Genomic DNA, 20,669 nt, shown 5'->3' on the forward strand with positions numbered 1-20,669 from the left:
CTCGCAGTCCAGAAATTCCTGTAAGTGGCAGGTGTTGAGGAGGCGAGGAGACCCTCTGTGCCGGTCTGCAGACGCAAACGCACATTGCCTCTGGCATCACAGCACTATAGGGAGGCCCCGCCCCTGTAGCGTCACACAACCTGCTCCCGCCCCCGCCCTGCACACACACCCAGCACTCAGCCACTGACCAGTGGAGCTCTCTTCGCTGGACGTGTAGGTGCCCTTCCCTAACAGGAGGTTCACCATGGTCGGGGAGTTGGCCACCTTCAGTGGTGTCTCTCCTTTTCTGTTGCTTTGCTGAGGATTTCCTCCATATCGTAACAACAGCTTTACCACCTACAAAACAGCAGCAGGCACATGAGGGAGCTTTCTGAGAAACACCGACGCACTATTACTATACCTGTGTAAAACTGTGACCGTCCAGAGAGCCTGTGCTTAACCAGAAAACAGCCCACGCTGAGGCCGCAAGCTGTGTGCACAGCATGCCTGGCAGAGTCTCTGGACCTGTGCCTCTCCTGCAGGAAGGACCCTCACAGGCTCCCCTCCAGGCGGAACAGTCCCAGCTCCAGAAGTCCTCCCTCACAACGAGTCAATCACTTGCCCAGAATTTTCTCACATAGGCTCCCCTCCTGCCAATGGCAAGCTTGCCATCCAGTGCGGTCCAGTGGTCATGGAAGGTTCTGGCTATGTAGGGGGAAGTTTTTTATGGGGGGGAGGGGAGGAGCAGGCGGTGTTACAGAACAGAGAAAACAAAGACCAAGCTTCTGCAAGCAGGTTTATTTTATATTTTCATTTATTTTAGAAAATAAGATCACCTCTTCCTTGCTTTATTTTACACGGGTAAGGACAGTCACGTGAAGAACAGAAACACAGTGACATTTCAACAGCCCTGTTGAACTGTTTACAACTAACAGCCTGTGCGTCACACACCCAGGACAGCTGATTCACTGAACTCAAGTACAAATACCGAATTCAGTCTCAACCTTAGTCTAGTCTGAGCCTAGAGCACTGGAAGAACCTTTCACAAGGGTCAATACAAACCGCATTCTTCACGTGCTCTGTCTCATCTAGTACATCACTCAGGACAGAGCCTCCTGGGGACGAGTGTCCCACTGCTGCTTGAACCAACACAACCACCTTAGTCTGAGGATCCTGGAGGTCAGAGGCCAAGGTGTTGGCTCCTTCCTTTCCCTGCACACAGGGTTCCTTGCAGTGGTGGGACTCTGGTCCCCATGTCCTTGTTGTCTGCCAGCTGAGTGCCACCCCAGTGGCTGGAGGCCACCACATTCCTTGGCCCATGGCCCCTTCCTCTAAGGCCGGCAGCACAGTTCGAGCACCCTCCCTCCTGCCTCTGCTGGTAACTTGTCCCAGCCAGGACAGGGTCTCTGCTGTAAGGACCCCTGAGGGCCATGAGCTCACCCAGACAACCCAGGATCATCTCCCATGCGCACAGTCCCCTGGCCATGGGAGGCCACATGTCCACAGTCCAGGATCAGGATGGGGATGTCTTTGGGGGCCATTATTATACTTCCCTCACCATGTTTCCACCTCTTTGACATTTTCCGTAATTTTTTAAAAAGTTTTAAAATGATAATTACAAAACTACAGAGATTCAAATGGCGACTCCCTCACTCCCAGCTCCATCACCTACCAGCTCACCAGCCAGCCTCATTTCACCCACATCTGGCCCATTCCCCGAGGTATTTTTTAGCAAATGCCAGACATTTCATAAACTTTTCAGTATATTTCTCTAAAACAGCCCTTAAAAATTAAGAAACAAAACAGAATGCCATTATCTTCCCTGAAAGTTCACTGTAATTCCTAACATCAAATGTATCACTGGTGTTAAGATTTCTCCTGTCATCTCAGAAACCTGTTAATTCAGAGCCTTTCCCCATTCTCCCACAGCGACTTGTCATTTTCCACCTGGCTGCTCAGTCTCGATGCTGCCGGTTCCCTGCATCTGCCAAAAGTGACCGGGCGGGGTTGCTACAAGGGGCTGTGGTGTGTCCTCATCATGCTTGACTGTCCCGTGGTTCTGGTAGTGACCACAGCAAGGCCCTCATCATCTCTGCGTACCACCCTGCTTTCTGGCAGCACAAGATGCATGAGACACATCACGTGCACCTTCTGTTTCAGACCTGATGGGGGCGACGAGTCCTCTCAGGGGAAAATGTGCACTAAGGTGCTCACTGCTCCTGGACTTGTGACAACGATCATCCTGGGTACTGGCTACACCTCTCAGCATCGCATCAGTCCAGGCCTTCCAGGTCTGACAGCACCACAGGGACAAGGACAGGGTCCACAGCAGCCCCCAGAGCTCTCCTTCCTATGGCACGAACACGAATCCACCCTGCACGGCCAGAGCAGGCCTGTCCACACGCTGCAGGCAGTGCTGATTGTTGGGATGTGAGAGGCCAGCCAGGTGCCCACTCAGAATGAGAAAGCTGGGCTGGTTGGGGGTGGGGGGGGTGGAGTACGGGCAAAGACCCCCTTCTCAGTTTCCTAGCAAGTGTGAAGGACAGCAAGGACAGAGAGACAGGAACTACAGAGCGAGGCACAAATCCGATGGCAGGCCCACCCAGGTCTGCAGGGAGGTGCCCACCTTGTAGTGCCCGTTGTTGGCAGCATCGTGCAGGGGGGTGTCGTCATCCAGGCCCTTGGTGTTCACCTCCGCCCCCGCAGCCAGCAGCTGCTTTGCGACGTCATAGTAGCCACGGTTACATGCCTCATGCAGCGCTGTCCAGCCTGGAAACAGACACTTAGGACATATGTTACTTAATCCTCAGGAACAACTCCTGGCTCACTCCTGTCTCGGGGCAGCACTCCAAGGATGCGCTAATGACGGGGACAGAAGCCTGGTGGGCATCCCTTGTACTGAGGGACTCTAGTCTAGGGAAACCTCGAATGTTCCTTACTGTAACACCTCGTTTGCTCACTGACATCTAGCCTGTTAGCCCTACAGACTGACAACCTGCAGGGGTAATCTGGAGCAAGACCCTGTCAATGGACAAGGACCGGTGAGCACAGTGTCATGACGGCAGCTCAGCCCTGCTCATCCATCAGCACACGGGTAACAGAGACAGGCTGAGAAGGCTCCTGTGTAGGACAGCAGAGCTCGCGGCCATGGCCATAGGTCTGGAAACACGCCCTGGGAAGCACATGGCTGAGGCCACCAGGGAGGCCTCCTCTGGTGGCAGCTTCCACCTGGAGCCTCAACCTGTCACCAGGAAGAGTGGCCACCATGTCAGTGTGCAAACAGGGCATGCCCCTGTGGACACAGATTCCAGTGCCTGGGAAAACCCTGATTTAAGAGAATTGCTTTTAAAAACAAAGGTGCTAAATTAGGTTTGGGTGAGACAACTATTAACTAGGGCAGAGATAAAAATCCAGGATTCTACCGGAAGACTGCTTCATTTATCTCACATTCTCATCCACTTGGAACAGCCAACTCTGGAATCTGCTGATGCATCACTGCACAATGGAAGTACTTTACGCAAAAAAGGCCACACTGAACTGCACTCACCGGGCCTTCAAGTAAACAAAGGGCCTCGCCTGTCTCAGGGCAGGGAGGACACTGGTTTCCATCCTAAAGAGGGTCTGGGGTGATACTTCTTCCCTGGGAGGTGGGAGGGTGTCCCGGGCTGACAGGCATGAGGCAGCCTCTGCTGGGACAACACGGCTTCCTCCTAAATACGCCAGAGGCAGACCCTCTGGGAGCCAGGAAAAAGGAATCCTCCAGCACAGAACAGGGGTTTATATAACACTGCAGAGTAATATCTAAAAATTCCTCAATTCTCTTAAAAATTTTGCAATATCTCCCAAGAAGTACTAATTCTTCCTTCTCAGAAACAGCAAATCATACTGGTATAAAGTGGGGTCTTCTCCACGCACGCGTGCAAGCACCCATGGAAACACACACTGGGGAATGGCTCCCACTCCTGCGGAGCAGATCCCTAGGGGTGGGGCTACTGGCCCCTGAGGACTTACTGAGCTCGCTGGGCCAGAGGGTCCGCCCATCTGTAGAGGCAGCCTCAGCCCTCTGTGAACTCACCATGCTGCCTTCTGCCCTCCGCCCACGGGCGCCACGAGCACTCACCTGCGAAGTCCTTGACATTGACGTCTGCCCCCTCGCTGATGAGCTCCTTGATGCGCCGGGCATCCCCCCGGATGGCAGCTCGGTGCAGGCGGGTCTCCCCACGCTCGTTTCTCTTGTTCACTTTGTCTTTGGTTTTTGAGGCAGAGTTAGGCGTCCCCTTCTGACATACTGTCGACTGGGAGGGATGCTTTGGTGTTGTATCTACTGCAGGCCGAGGAGAGGACAGATGGAGCATTACTGGGAGTGGAGCCAGCGGGGCTTGGCTGGGGTGTCCCTGCTGTACAGAAACCTTCAGGACCTGGGCCGTTTTCATGAGGGAAAGGGGACGCCTTTGCACAGGTGCCCACCCCAGAGAGAGAGCCTCTCCCATCCCAGGGGGCTCCTACCCCAGGGGCTCACCTGGGCTGTTTGCAGACTCCTCGGCCGTCATCTGCATGAGGAGAGCCACCTGCTGGCGCTCAGAGAGGGGGTAGCCAGCCCGGATCCCAGACAGCCCCATGCCAAACAGCAGCCCAGCCTTCCGGGTGACAGGCTCCTTCTTAATCCTCTTCCGCTCAGGACCCTGCTTCTCTGTGAGGTGGTGGAGGAGAGAGGGGGAAGATTTCATGCCATGGAGTCCTCAGAACCCAGAGCCTGACCTGGCGCCAAGGAGCCCCTGCCTCCCTGCTCTCAGCTCCCAGGGAGAGGGGAGAACAGAGCTGGCAGCGCCCCTGGTGCCCAACGTCACCTCTGCCAGCAGTAACTGTGAGCAACACAACTCCAACACCTGGCTGTCAGCCAATGAAGCCTGCTAAGCCTTGGCCCCACTGACCATTCACTCCAATCTAGGTGCCCCCCAAACTGCCCACCACGTGAGAGGTGGTGGGACAGCCGATCACGGACGTCCTGGCTCACACAGGACAAGTCTCCATCTATTAGATAACATGTGTCTATAATCCAATTCCTTCTTCCCGTCCCGCCTCCAAACAGTACAGATATAAAATGGCAAACACAGTTAGAAATACATAAATAGATCAAGGCCGACTGGTCAGTACTGTACCTTTCTTCTTGCTTCTAGGAACCTCCATTTCATGCCATGGCGCTTCGAGGAGCGAACCAGCCTTGCAGTACCACGACATGGACTGAGCTGGAGGCATCTAAAGGTATCAACACAGAGCACTAACGAGATACAATGGAACAGCTCAGCCGTTCCCGTCTCTGCCTCCTCATAACAGGCAATCCTCTACTTATCTGACCCATTACAAAATACCCTGTCAACCTCGAACAGAAACACATCGTGCTGTTTGTTTCCAAAGAGGCAGGGAGCAGGGAGAGAAGATACCCCCAGACTTCACTAAGCAGGAGCCAGCAGCTCACTTTCTTCCTCACCCTCACCCCTCCTGCTGATGGGAAACTAGGGATCTGTGGAGAGCCTCAGAATCCCCCCATGCCCCATGCGTTCTGGGTGGAGGCCCTGTGTGGGGCCAAGATGGTTTCGTGGTGTTCTAGGTCGCGGGGTGTGAACTACAGGCAGGGAAGGGGGCTACCACAAGAGCGCAGGTCTCTGAAACTCTCCTCTGAGGGTCTCTGTTTCCCACTCAGACTCTCCAGGTCCACTGAGCTGGCTCCCTGGCTGGGGTCTGACCCTAAAGAGGTGGGTGGCATCAGTGATGTACAGACTGAATGATCCCCTGTCTGCCTCACCCACTCTGCTCGCAGAAAAGAGAGCCCTCACTATTCACCACCTTAGGCCCCACAAATGTGTTGTCATTTTCCACTTTCTGAAGAAGAGTTTTCTGTAAACTGCTATTTCCTTAAAAAGTATTTTAAACTGCCTTTTAAAAAACTAAGGTTGTGATTTGCTGAGAATGCTGACGTGGTTTAGGTGGTAAAACCCAGGCACTGCAGGCACCACCAGCAGCAACAATTAGTTTTTAACCAATCTGTAAGGCCCAGGTCCTAGAGAGGAAGTAAATTCCAGAAAGAATGCTCCTCATCAATGACCAATGACCCCAGCCCCTGCGCTCCATCCCCCATTCTCCCTACGCCCTGGCAAAGGCACAGGCAGCAGTGTGGAGGGCCTCCTGGTGCGTCCCAGGGCAAGACTTCGTGGAAGCCTCCATGGGATAAAGAACTAGAGCAGCAGCTCTGACCTTGCAGCTCTAAGACACTAGGCCACACTTGAGAAGTGACTGGGCCACCGTCCCAGACCAGGGCGGCAGTGTCTGAGCTCTCATACCGCTGAGGGCTCTGCTGACCTGTCTCTGCACCTGCCTCACACTCTCCGCGCCTTCTCTACCTTTACCCACTTGGCCACACGGCGCTCATGTACATGTTCTGATGATGAAGGTGACCAAGATGAGAAGCTTTCCAGGGCCAATGTATAAACAATGACAGAATCCCCACACTCTGCGCTCTGGACCCCACTCCCACCCCATCTCCCGGGAAGCACTGTATGGTCTCCAAAAGACAGGGCCTCCGGTCTCTCAGGGGCTCTTGCCCACTGCGCCCCACTGAGCACAACACTTGCCTAGGGCCGTGGAGACATAATGTCCACTAGAAGGAGGGAAGCAGAGCCTCGGAAAAGCACACACAGCCTCATGAGTCTGCACGCACGGTGTTGAGAGCCTCTGGCTGCGTGCGACATTTACTAAGCACGTGGAGTAACTCCAGAGGTCATGGAGTACACATCGGCACCACTTCTCTGCCGTGTGCAGGTATTCGGGGTCCCAGGTGGACCCGGACAGCAGGGCAGGATCTCGCTGGGGTGTCTTCAGGAGAGACATGACATTGATTTCAAGATGCCAGAGGAACCTGAAAGGTCAGCAGAGCCACGGTCTCTAAGCAACAGTGCAGGCAGTGGACTCTTTGGAGGTCACAGAGGTGACAGCAGGGCCTGCACTTCTGTGAGTGGCAGCTGAGAACAACCTGTGGCCTTCTGCACACAAGGCTTTCTGCAGCAACAGAATTTGTCCCCCACTGCACAGCAGGACCTAACGGTACCAGGCCTGCGGTCTCAAGAAGAGACAAAGATCTTGTGTGGAGCATGGGGATAGCCGTGTGTGGAGACAGGCAGGTGACACTGTCCTTACAGCACCACACCCCCACCCTCTGCTGCTGTTGCCAAGCTCTGGCCAAGGCAGGACTGTGACCTCCCTCTCCCCTGGCCAGGAGTGCTGTTAAGCGCTCCTGGCAACGCTCTAGGGAAAGGCACAGACGCTCCCTCCTATGATGAATTTGACCCTCACAGAAGCTCATTTGCCCCACATATGGAAAAAGAGCACACTTTTCACAGGGGCTTCCCTGGACTTAAACAGGACATCTCTGTGTCCTAACACAGGAAAACCCCAAACGTAATCGCATCGTCTAAGATGCCAATTTCACAATAGCAAAATGTAGTTTTCTACAAGCACCTGTAGCTATCGGTACTGGAGGGTCCAAGTCAGGCCAGGCTGTGAGTCTGGGGAGGAGCGAGAGCCCACAGAAGCGCTACCCACAGAGGGAGCTCTCCATTCTAGCACATGGGGCATTGTTACCTGCTACAGAAATGGTCCCGCCTGCGCCTCCTACCACATGCCAAACAGCTCAGCTCGCTGTGTCTTGTGGGCAAGGGCTAACCCAGAGGTCCACAGGTGAGACCAACCTCTCAGAGGTAGAAGAGAAGGTTTCAAAACCTATCTCCCCCGGCTAGGGAGCCCTCACTGGCCAGCGCAGTCGGGGAACAGGACGAGAGGAAGACAACCGGCAAGCTCCTTTGGAATTCTGCTAATTTTTCGTTTCTGATATCCAACCAGAAGCAAAGAAGAACTTCTATGAATTCCAAATGGCATGTGCCAAGTTTCAGAGTGGAGACCTGGCAGGTCGGTGTGACAGCAGAGCAAGTCCTGTATGAGCAATAAGTGCTGGCTGAGGGTGCGGTGCTGCCAGTGAGACTAAGGGCGGAGCCTGTGCTCTGCAGCTTGAAGAGGCTTGGATTAAGAGCTCGGAGGGCTTTGCAGCTGACAGCAGCACGGGGCCCAGAGGCAGAGGTCCAGGAAAGTGGAGTCCTGGAAAGCATGGGTGGGAAACAGCTGAGCCCACGATCCCAAAGGACCCTAAAGGCTGGGGCAAGGCCGGAGCTTCCTACTGGAGGCTTCCTTCCTGATCCATCAGGTCAGTGTGTGTCTCCTGATATTCTGACACCAGCTGTGGCACACCTGGTAGGCTGATGGGTGGAAGACGGTTTCCCCTGAGCCTGGACAGCCCCTACATCACCTTTAGGAAAACACAGTGATGACAGTATCTTGGACTTCGAGAGCACTTTCATTCTTGTGCACGTTCACCTCACTGGTGCTTGATGAAGTCGGTGCCACGTTTCATCTTTCTTTCCTGGTGTGCAGTCACCCAGCTGGCAAATGCAAGAATCCCTACCCTCTCAGGCTGTCACAGTTTCCCACTAAACCCATTTCTCCTTCTCATCCCCAGGCCTTCTGGAACACGCTCCTCCTGCACTCTACTGCAGCTGTCTAGCTAGAATGTGGCCTTTTCCCGGGAAGCAGGGGCTGCAGAGGGCAGGTGGTTGTGATGGACCTTTGTTCTCAGGAATCCACTTCCTGCCACTGCGTTTCACTCCCCAGTAGAACTCAGACGTCATCTGCTGGAGAAGAGACTCTTCTGAGTTATAGTGAATTCCGGCAGCAAGGAAAATAGAGTGAGCTCTGGGAGGGCTCCTCCTCGGGACTAGTCAGGAGTGTCCAGCTGTGGGGACTCCTGGGAGGCTGGCCTCATGCTCTGGGGGCAACATCTCCTTTTCCTGGCCACTTTCAATGCCTTCTCTGTGCTGTCCTGTGATTTCAGCACAGAATACTCCCACGTGTAGCCATTTCCCTCCCCTCAGCTCATAAGGCGTCACACTCCCTGAACTTGAGGACTCTCGTTTTCACACACACAGGGACTTCTCGTCTTCTCTGTGCACCCGTGCTCTCCTTCTCTCCTCCTGGAGCTCTGGCTGGATGCAGACACTGAGCCTCGTCTTCTTCACCTTGCAAGCTCCTTTATGTTTCCCACCTCTTTTCTTTATGGCCTCAGTCTAGGCAATTTCTTTAGTTATAACTTTCAACTCACTAATTCTTTTGGATGTTGTATCTAGTAAACTATATGATCTGTCCACTGAATTTTTAATTTCAGTGACAATTTTCATTTCCATATGTTCTATGTTTTTAAAAAAGCTACATGATCTTTTTTGACAGTATCTTGCTCCCTGCTTGTGTTTTCAATTTTCTCTTTTACCACATTATACTGATTTCATATTTTGTACCTGCTCACCCCAACGCGTGAAGCCCCTGGGGCTGACCTGCTCTCAGGACGGCTTTCTCCCTCAGGGTCTGCAGTTCTGACTGGGCGCCTGTGTTTGCCTGAACTCGGGCACCAGGGAGCTGCACAGAGGCCATCTGTCCAGACCTCTGGGGTGGAGGGAGCGCGAGGTACTTCGAACAGCACGAGGTAGAGGTGGTGCAGGACAGAGCACCAGGGTTCCGGGGGCAGGATGGGCTAGTCTCTGGGAAGACCGCTCAAAGCCCCTCACCCTGTCTGAACACTGGCCAGAAAAGACAAGTGCTGGTCTAAGGGGTCCGCAGGCACAGCTCTCATGGGCCCAACCTTGTGAGGCCCTCAGCCTGTCTACTGCCTCCCCAAGAAATCTGTGGCCAGGGCAGAGACATGCCCCCAACTCTCACCTGGGGTGTCTAAGGGGTCCACAGGTGTGGCTCTCGACCCCCAGGTCTCGTCGCCCATTACATTCATCATTCACCGTCTCTAATTCCTAGGCTTTTCTAGCCGAGGGCTCTTCCAGGAGACAAAGTCCACCATATTGTCAAAAAGGAAAACGTGTAACTCCTACATTCCACCATCAAGTCCTAAGATGTCAACATCACCTTGGTTCTACGCCATAGGAGAGCGTTTAGTAGTGCTGTCGTGAAATCACGAACCTCACTGCCATGTCCGGCAGAGCTCAAGGAAGTCTGATGGCAGGTGGGGTGGTGGGCACTGGGGAACACTGCTATCCTGACAGCTCCCTTGTGTCTAACTTGGTCTCAGGAGCACGCCTTCCACACCAAACGTATGGCCTCATCTTGACGTTCAAAGTCACAAGTTGCAAGAAGCCTAGAGCATGGACAGTCCACCCACATGTCCTCACCAGACAGAGCATCCGAGTCAGATAATGAGTTGCCAGAGGGCCTGTCATTCTCACCTAAGCATTACACTCAAATTCTTCAAATGCAGCAAGACAGAAGATACGAGCCCCAACAGAAAGCTGCCCCACTAACCACTGTGGTGGGGCACTGTCTCACATTCCGGCTGCAGTTACGACTGACTTTTCCTCCCGATTGCCTGATTTTTGCCTAATTGTATTTTTTTTTTTTTTTTTTTTTTTTTTGCTGAGGAAGATTCTCTCTGAGCTAACATCCATATCAATCTTCATCCATCTTTCAGTATGTGGGCCGCCAGCATAGCATGGCTGCTAACAGAGCGGTACAAGTCTGCACCCAGGGAACCAAACCCAGGCTGCCAAACCGGAGTGCACTGAACTTAACCACTAGGCCACCCAGGCTGGCCCCTTTCTTTCCTTTTTTAAAAAGTCACTACCATTGAGCATTTAAAGAAAGAGGGGGTCAGTGTGAACTTCAGTGGGTCCCTGACTTCTCCATCTCTGACATCTGGCTTCTCCTGCAGTACAGGTGGAGGGCTTGCCTAGCTCACCGGCCATGTGACCTCTACACTTGGGTTTCTCCATCTCTAGATAAGGGCGATGAGAGTCCCCATTCCACAGGTGCTTGGGAATTCAATGAGCGGTGTCATGACCGTAAACAGGAAGCCAGCATAAAAGAAAGGGATGTCAGGATGAAGGGTCCAAAAAAAACAATTTCCCAACCTCTGCTCCTCTCTTCCACTCCCCCAGAGCATATTGAGAATTAAACAAAATAAAATAAATCATAATCCAATTCTGCTAGTCCCTGGGTCTGCCTGGACAGGCCTCCGACCGTCCCTCAGGCTCGCCCAGCCGCAGACCTGGGAGCATCACCAGGTGGAGTGACTGCATCCTGACCTGGACTGCTCCGAGAGCTGGCCTGGAGCGCGCAACACGACGAGGGGGCGACACACAACCTCACAGGGCAGGCCCACAGGATCCTCACAGTTCAGAGCTTTACGGATGAACACACAGAGTCGCACAGAGAGGTTAAGAAATAAGCCCAAAGTCCCACACTGTCTAGCAGGGTGCAGCCTGGATAGGCTCCTCAGTCTGCCTGCCACCTCAGCCTGGCGCCCTCCCCTCCACAGCCTTCCCGGGTCGACTACACTCCCAGGTGTCATCACGACTCGATGCCAGGGAAGCAGGGGCATCCTGCGACTCGGCGCACGGGGAGAGGGCTCTGGAAGCTGCGGCCGGCTTCCTTGGACTCTGGCCACGTGCCTCTTCCCTGTGCTGATTTTGCTGGGGATCCTGTCACCGCAGTCAGTCTCGGTCACGAGTATGACTACACGTGGAGTCCTGCGAGTCCTCCCAGTGAATTGCAAAACTCAGGGTGGTCCTGGGGACCCGACTCACATACACTACGTTGACAGCATGGCCTGGGTACCAGCCGAATACCCCTGTGAGGGGCCCTGAGGGAGCCCAGGATTACCCTGTGGATTCACACCTTTTCTGCAACTGGGGGAATAGAGAATTTTAAATAGAAAGGGCCTTCCTTTGCTAGTCCAAACTCTCCTCTGTATAAGAAGAAACTGCTCAAGTTTAGAAAGGAAAAATAATTGAGAAATAGTTTGACCAGAGGCCAATTACAAGGAATTCTTAAGTATTTGAAAGCAACTTACTTGAACACGCTTCTTCACAAGTGACTACATACGGTTATTCAGATACACGGGCTTCTCACCCTCGCACTTGGACCACTGGGGGAAGGGCAGTTGCTGGGCCCCCTCAGCTCTTTCTGCTCACCAACTTCCACATCCCATCTCTTTTCTGCTTCATAGAATTCACCTTGATTCAGATACTGACCCTCCTTTCACAAGATTATGGGAAGACGACCACTGGGCTGTCCCCGGCCAGAGTCACAGCAGTTGCTCTTCCTAAGGCAGTGGAGGTTAGGGATGGGCAGGCCCAGGTCAGCCACATGGTGCACAGAGATAGCCACCGAGACACGGACTGGGGACGTGCTGTGCTCTGGGCTTTGTTTTGAGATGGGAGGTGGTCAGGCACTCAGTGAAGGCTGAGGCAGGGCTTCCTGTGGCATGTGGCTACAGTCAGTCCTTCCAGCTTTGGGGGTCTTGTCACAATGCACCCCCCTAGTCCTGAGCGCTCCTAGGGTCACACCATGTGTGGCACACGTCCTTTCCAGGAAGAGTTCTCACAGCAGTATCATTTTCCCACAGTGCCACCTCACTCTCTGCCTGCCATGGTCCAGCGCCTGGTGAGGCAGCAAGCAAGCGAGTGGGAGAAGCCCTTTTGTCATCCCACACACGCCACGTCCAGTACTCAGCAGGGCACGGCGATCAGAGTTCCAAGAAGTCCTGCAGACGCCAGCAGCAGGGCCAATGCCTCTCCCTTCCACACATAGGGGACAGCCCCAGAGCAGAAGTCACAGCAGCCAGCCCCTTCCCCTTACAGAACCAGGGGGATCATGAGTTCAGTAAATAAGTGAGTGTTCCCAAATCCCAAAGACCAAATGAGGAGCAGTTCACATTTCAGAGCTTCTGAATAAACACCTGAATACCAGAGGGAACAGTCTGATTCAGAAGGGAAAAGCAAAGTAAGAAAATCTTCAATTCTCCTCATTCCAAAGAAACACCCAGGTGTGGAGAATCCTCTGACAGGGCAGCTCTGAAGGGGGAGCTGCCGGGTGGCTGCAGGCAGAAAACGGCAAGGCCGGGGTTCAGACTGAGGCATGGACAGCACGATGGGGAGGAGGCTCGTGTGGGAGCCTGAGGAGGGAGGCCGATCTCTAAACCAACCTAAGCAATATTTATTCATTCATGGATTTTTTAAGTTGTGGGGAAATTTAAACATGAGAAAAGTAGAAAGAATAGCCTAATTTGAAGCAAGTCCCAGGCATCACATAACTTGGTCAGGAACACTGCAGGTGCTCCAAGGCTTTCCCCCGAGACTGGCGTCGAGTCAGCAGTGGGCACACTGGGCAGGCTGAGCTGGGCAGGAGGGCTGCCCCAGACCACCTGCCTGGAAAAGCCGTCTGCGGTGTGTGCCTCCTCTCTGGCCGAGAGGCTGCCTTCTTCTGCAGCCACAGGACAAGCTGTCTCCCGGCCTGCCTGTCTCTCCTGGACCAACGGCCAGGCCCGCCTCAGGTCCCCAGTCTGCCCAGGCTGGCGGGCCTTGGTGTGGCATGTGCAGCCTGCACGCCCTGCCCTCGCCTGCCCTGCAGAGAGAGCGCTGCTCTGGGCAGGCTGTGCAGCACTCCACAAGGACTGGGAAGCAGCTCCTGCCTCATGCTCAGATCCACCCGGACACAAGCAGGCCAGGGTGCTCTGTGGGCAGCTGAAACGGTGAACCCCCTCAGGGTGAACTGGCTCTGCGTGGGCACGGACGTGCAGAGCATTTCCAGCTTTCGCCACAGACGGAGCCGTCCTGTTCTTGGCAGGCCGCCCCCAGCCCTGACTAAGCACTGCAGAGGCCGGCCTCCTGCGGCCAGGGTCACATGCGGCTGCTCCTGAGGGTCTAGGAAACAGGAGAACCTTCTTAGGCAGCTTGGTGGTCTCAGGGAGAGCCTCATCAGCCTCTTCCCACTCGGGGGGCACAGCCGAAGAAACTCACCATTTGCCATGAGAACCCGGATTTCTGGAGCCCTCTGCTGCATCCCCCTCATTGTAAGCTCTAGACTGTATCTTCCCAGTAGAGGGCGCTGGAGGGACATGGCAGGGGCCAGACAGGGTGGGGACAGTCACACCTCGTACCTGGCCATGACCCTTCCCAACTCCCACCCGGCCCCTCCAGGTCTGTTGCTCCTGAAGAGCTCCCTCTCTGGCTTACCCAGGAGGGGACCAGAGTCTCCCTATCTCAGTCACTCATCAGAGTTAATGATTCTTTACACTGGTCTCTCGGTGCGGCTTCTCCCTCCTCCTGACTCAGCGGGAGGCACAGCCTTGGGGGGCTGGGGGGCGGGTAGATCCTGGCACCTCTCAGGAAAACGCTTCACTCCATCCCACCCGGTTTCTGCGCAACAAATGCTCCGGTAGTTAGTGTGGAGTTAGTGCTTGGCTCAGGTTTCCTGCTCACCAGGAAAGGGAGGTAGGAAGACAGGGAACCTGTGTGTAAGTAAACCGGCCTGCAGAGCCAGCCATGGCCCAGGTGACCTGCCTCCTGCTACTGTGCAGGGTGCACAAGGATTCCCTAGTTTAAGAGGCTCCTGATACAAGTGATGTTCGACACTGCCACCAGCAGAATCATCTTACTGGAAACTCTAGTCTGTTACATCAACAAAGCAAGTGTAAAAGAAAGTTACTAAGGAAAACTGGCCCCAAAAGGATAACAAGCGGAATAAGACGGCAAATATTATATTTCATATATATTTAGATTTTTAACATAATCCTTGCCTGGAAAAGTTGATTTTCAAAATATTCTTCACTTTTTTCCTACCTCACAGTCATTCTCTCCCTGCCCTCATGGAGAAGAAACGTGGGTACTCCCTGCACACCCCGAGGATCTCCTAGACAGCCCAGGGAGCCCCCTTGGACTCCATGAACCCACCTAGCCACCCTTCCCCAAGATGCCACTCATCAACAGATAATCTGTAAGATTTCTGGAAGCACAGGCCCAAGAAGCCACCATCACGATCAAACGGTCACTGCAAAGAAATCCTACCAACCAGAACTGGGTGGGCAGCCTGAGGACATCCGCCCACCTGGGCATGCTCAGTGGACACACAGCCCTGCCGGCCCTGCTCAAGAAGCACGTCCTCCTGGGAAGCAAAAGCTCCTACTCCTACAGCAAGGCTCCTAGGGATTTACCAGAACATCCCAGAGGTCTGACGTCAACCTCCAGACCCCAGCATCCAGATAACTAAGAAAACCAAATAGCAGTACTGCACGCTCTACAACCGAACCTGGCACGGACTCCAGGACAGGAGAGAGCGCGTCCAGGCCTGGCCTCATTTCACCTGGACCTGACGCCCGAGCCACAGAGTCCCTGCGAGCCCCCCCGTTCTGGTGGGAGCCCTGTGTCCCTAGGCACCTAGCCCCTCCCTCCTCTACCCCACGGCTCTCCTGTAGACTATTGGTCCTTCACCTTGCCCACTCACTCCTTCCTGTCCCTCAGCAAAAGAGCCATGGGCCTGGCCAAATCTTCATGAAGGACCCCACGGAGCCCTGCCACCTTCCTCGCATCTCAGCCAGCAAAACCAAATCTACTTCACTGGCTTTTAACTAACCAAAGTCTCAGTTCAGCGACTGTGAACCCCATGGGGACAGACGCTTGGGGAGCACCCTGCACAGGAGGGTGTGTGGGCGGAACTGTGACCTCGTGAATAAAGTCTATAGCACAGACACTCATTCCCAGACTGTGCCTTCCGCCACTTCTCCCAATTTTCTCACGTTTGTTTTGTTTCAGCACCTGCTACTTCACTGCTGCCTGACAAACTCTCACAGGAGGAAGCCCCCCATGCCCCATCCTGGCAGGGCCCTGCCCCTTGTCCTATGGCTACATTCTGGGGAAGCCAGGCCCACCTTGTGGTTCTGTGGGTTCACCTCAGGCTCTGTGGCCTCTGGGTCTCTGCGTCCCTTCCCACCTCCACCTGTGACTGGTCTTCAAGTCTGCAGAGCAGTCAGATAACCAGCAAGCTGGGAAGGCCACTGAGCACCAAGATCAAGAGGAAGAGAGTGCAGGCCAGCAGGAGGGAGGCTGGGTTCTCGCCTGGACCCAGCACGTCCCCACGAGCAGCTCAAGGTGAGCTCAAGCAGCTCAACTTGAAAGTACACAGATCAAGTATTATTAACTCCTCAGATGCACACACACAGACACGCACACATGTACAGACACACTCGCAAAGTACACGTACACACACACACAGATGTACACATGCTCACACGCAGAGACAAAGGCTCACACCTGCCCACATACATGCACAGTGCACATGCATTCTCACTCACACACTCACACGCTCCTGCTCTGCACCCCCAGGCCCACCTGCACCTGCATGAAGACTGCACTGGCTCCTGCTCACTTTCAGGGCTCCCTTCAGCTTTTAATTCAAACAACTGGGTTTAATTTATGTGCTTTTGTAGCCCTGAGGGGAAACATGTTTATCCTCCACCGTAAAACCTTCAGGAGGGCCTGGGGGCCTCACAGGAGAGGAGCCATGTCACGTCCATGGCTAGACACACACTGGGAGGATCCCTGGGCATGCTGGGGGTGCGTTTCTACTTGTGGCACTTGTGGGAATTCTCTGTGTATAAACCTTCCCTAGCAGTTCCGAGTTACCCTGAACGTTAAGAGAGAGGAGAAGGCACTGCGAGGCCTCACTCTGGACCCCAACTCAGCTCTGCTGCAGGACTCCTCAGATGGGTCCCAGAGCAAAGCCAAGAGATGCAAAGAGGCTGGGAGATACCTGTCCTGAGTGCACAGCCCAGGCCGGGCCGGTGTGAGGAGACCCCCAAGGCGTGGGGATCAAGGACACTTCCTATGGAAGAGAAGAGTCTGGCAGGTGTGATGTGGGAATGGGCCGGGTGCGGATGACCTGGAGGCAGTCAGGAGGGAGCAAGGAGATGGGGGACACAGTGAGGGGGCAGGGGTGGGGTGGTACCTGTGTCCGAGTCCTTCTGCTCTCCATTGGCCCCCACAGTGAAGGGCAGTTTCCGTTTGGTCGCTCTTTCTCTCACCTCCTTCCCTCCATCACTGCGGTCCAGCTTTGGGGTCTTGGTTAGAGAAACTTTATCTTTATCCTAGAAAAGAAAGTGACACTTTCAGACATCATTCCCAAGTTAAATTCTCAAAAACCTCACGTCATTTCATGTGCCAGGAAAAGCAAATCTCTTATTTGGGAAATGAACAGCTCCTCCTGCTGCCAATCTTAGAAGTGACACGTGGCTTCCTCCATCTTTCTCCGTAAGCCAGACAGCTGTGCTCGCCAGTGAGGCACCTCACAGACCAGAGCTGCAGCCGAGCCCTGACCATGACCCCACACAGCCCTACTCCTTGTCCAGAACCTGGAGAAGTCTCAAGAAACTGCTGCTAACGACTATACTTATGCATATGAAGAAAGCAGAGCAGACACAGTTGCCTCTGACCCCGTTTTCCCAGGGACAGATTAGATAACGCAATACAAGAGCTGCCTTAAAAAGGGGTGTCAACAGGTGGAGTCCCATTTTCCATTATAAACTCTCCCTGTGGAATGAAGGTGCCTGACTGCCCCGCCTGCCTGGGCCTCCCACCGTGCAGGAGTGTGTCCACATGTCGCAGGAGTATGTCCAGCTCCTGAGATGCTGTGCTCCCCCATTGCCGTGAACAGGGCGGGCTCTCCTCCTTCCCGATCTGACATCCCTGCACAGCGCCCAGTGCTCCTGCTGCCACTGGCCTCCCCGCAGGCCTGTGTGGGGCTGTCTTCAGGACAGATTCTTCAGGCCAAGCCCTGGTCCCAGAGCAGAGCCCACAGCTGCAAACCCACATGGAGGCACCCACCTCCAAAGCCAGAGCTGTCTAGAGAGTGGGTGGCTGTGTCGCCAACACCCTCTTCCCTGCTCTAATCTCAGGCCTGGTCCTCCTACAGCATAAGGAGCCAGGAGCCTGAATTCTAGCCCCATCCTGACCAGCCGGCCAACCTTGGGCAAGCCTAGCACTATGTCTGCCTCAGTGTTATCATCTGTAGAATGGGAGACAGTGCCCACCTCAAGGGTCTGAGTGGAGGCTCTATACATGACGGGCACGACATACACGCAGCCGCTCATCATACAGTGCTGTGCCACATGAGGTGAGGAGGTCCCGGGAGGAAATAGCAGCACACAAAGCCCTGGGAGGCAAGGGTGGGACAGCCTCATCCGAAAATGCAGGTGGTGGTGGGGGCCGATGGTGGAACAAGCTGTGTAGAGTGAGAGCCCCTACTTCACTGGCTGCAGCAGCAGGTGCCCTGGACCCCAAGCCCTCCAGTTGATGGCGTCATCCCAGGTGCAGGCTGCTCTGAGGAGTCTTCCAAATTCTAGCCAACACCTTGACTGTTTGCTACCAGCACACAATGACCCAGGCAGGAGAGGCATTACAACTCCCAGCCACCTGCCCTGTCCACGGAGAGCACGTGCATCAAGCCCTACGCAGGCAGCACACACATAGCCCACCATGCAGTCAGCATACCTGGTGTGCAGAAGAAAGAACTGCTACAAATACATGACTTCCTATCCCCCTAGTAAGCTTTCTTTCTAGAATTTTCTTCAGGGAAGCAGTTGGCAAGCACATGCAGTCACAGCCACACCCCCACGCCACTCTCACAGCACTAGGAGCTTTCAGGGTGCTCCTGGGAGGAGCCGCCTGCCAGCACTGAGCACCTGTGGCAGTCCTGCCTTCTGTGGCCCCAACATTCCTCCAGCTTGACCACTCAGCCATGGCAACCACAAACCTTGGCAGTTAATGAGAGACACCCTCAAGTGACAAGAGAGACCTCTGCCAGAACACACTGCCAGCTCTGAGGGCATCTGGAGTGCAAAGAGGGGCCACCGGGCAAAGCCTGAGCCATAGCAACGCCACTGGAATGAGGAAGAACTCCTGGAGCCAGGCAGATGCTGGGCATGCCATCTCACCCCACAGTCTCCGTGAGGCACACCTGTCATTACCCATATCCCGCCACCCCCAGCACCGGGAGAAGGACGGCACCCATTAGAAAATCCCAGAACTGTAATAAACACCTTCCCGAGAAGAAAACTCCTGGCCCAGCTGGTAAATCTGATCTATGGATATACAAAAGAGATAATACAAATAATAACAATAACAAAGTATTCAGGAATGCAGGAAATTTAAAAATCAATATAATTCACTACATTAAGAAAATAAAGGACAGGCCGGTCCAGTGGTGTAGTGATTGCTTAAGTTCACGCACTCTCCTTCGGTGGCCTGGGGTTTGTGGGGTCGGATCCTGAGCACAGACCTACACAATGCTCATCAAGCCATGCTGGGGTGGCATCCCACATGCAAAATAGAGGAAGACTGGCACAGATGTTAGCTCAGGGACAATCTTCCTCACCAAAAAAAAAAAAGAGAAAGGAAAGAAATCATACGATCATCTCAGTAGATGCAGAAAAGGCCTGACAAAAGGCACCCTGGACCCAAAAGCCAAGCCCAGGCTCAAGCGCAGATGACGGGGTGCTTCCGTGAGAGGGGTCAAGGCAAGGACACCAAGCATCACCAAGTCTACTAGAAAACAAAACAACCCATTGTTTTTAAATGAACCAAGATCTGAATATGCACTTTGCAGAAGAAAACGTCCACGTAGCCAGTTAACACCCAGAGAGGTGTTCCACTTTAGGAAAATGCACTTTGAAAGCACAAGGAGATATCAACACTCCCACCAGAAGGGCTCAAACAGAAAAGGCCAACAGTATCAAACGCGGCTAAGGGCGTGGCAGAGCAACCAGACCTCCAAGGCCTGCTGGTGGGAGTGGCACAACATGACCCCCTGGAGTTCCCACAAGAAAGAAGTGAGTGCAGATGCTCACAGCAGTTTTGTTCACAATAGTAAAAAGATGAAACACCACTGCCCATCAAAGGGCCAGTGGTAAACCTATCCCAGAGCAGTCACAAATGAACTACTCCACAACAGTGAACAGACCGGGCCCAGGTGACAACATGGTGGCACTCCAGGAGCACCTCAGGGAGAATAGCACTGGGCTCAGTGAACACGTCGGGACATAGTGGACACAAAATAAGGTCTCCTCTGCAATCACATTGGGCTCAATCCCTATTTTCCTTTTTTTTCTTCCTAAGAGATAAGAAGTCTTAATCTTCAGGCAATACAATTGTATACCTGAAAAATCCAAATAGACAACTGAACTATTCAAATCAGTAAGTGAACTAGAGAAAAACAGTGGATACAGAAAGTAATTGATTTCTATATACAATAAACAATTAGGAAATATTAAAATCACTTACATTAATATCAAGACATCATATATATAGGAATAAATCTAACTAAAGACATTCAAGCCCTCCATACAGACAATTACAAAACAATACTGAGAGAAAATAAAGAAGGCTTACAAAAATGGTTACTCACGTTCATGGGTCAGAAAAGTAAATATTGTTATTATGGCAATTCTCCCCAAACTGATCTTTACCATTCAAAACAATCCAATCAAAATCCCAGCAGGCTTTCTGTGGAAGTCAACAAGCTTATTAGAAAATGTACATGGAAATGCAAAGGGTCAAAAATAGCACAGACAATCCTGAAGGACACAAAGCTCAGGAAATTAAACTACCAGGAACCAAGACATAAAATGAGAGTGTCACAACATGGGGTCCTGGACAAGGACCAAAGACTCAGGACAAAGAGCAGGAGCTGGCTGGAAGCCCCCGACTGGCGACAAAGGCTCTCTGCAACACAGCGGGGAGGGGTCTTTCCAGCAAGCAACA

At 53.4% G+C, this 20,669-nt stretch overlaps 1 protein-coding gene across 11 annotated transcripts in view; it reads right to left on the minus strand.

Annotated features, from left to right (window-relative positions):
- The window catches only part of ANKRD11 (ankyrin repeat domain containing 11), a 211,216-nt gene that overhangs the window by 16,669 nt on the left and 173,878 nt on the right, over positions 1-20,669 (minus strand). For 5 of the 11 annotated variants that reach the window (XM_044761566.2, XM_070500688.1, XM_070500684.1 and 2 more), the window contains 5 exons: positions 16,861-16,999; positions 4,499-4,669; positions 4,100-4,303; positions 2,606-2,748; positions 189-336 (listed from right to left, as the gene is read on the minus strand). In XM_044761566.2, coding sequence (XP_044617501.2) covers positions 189-336; positions 2,606-2,748; positions 4,100-4,303; positions 4,499-4,669; positions 16,861-16,999 — 805 coding nt within the window. Of the gene's footprint in view, positions 1-188; positions 337-2,605; positions 2,749-4,099; positions 4,304-4,498; positions 4,670-5,138; positions 5,236-16,860; positions 17,000-20,669 lie in introns of all 11 variants that reach the window. The other 6 variants (XM_070500692.1, XM_070500689.1, XM_070500690.1 and 3 more) reach the window with 3 other exon arrangements.

The sequence above is a fragment of the Equus asinus genome, chromosome 28, assembly GCF_041296235.1.
Source record: "Equus asinus isolate D_3611 breed Donkey chromosome 28, EquAss-T2T_v2, whole genome shotgun sequence".
In the NCBI taxonomy this organism is placed as follows: domain Eukaryota; kingdom Metazoa; phylum Chordata; class Mammalia; order Perissodactyla; family Equidae; genus Equus; species Equus asinus.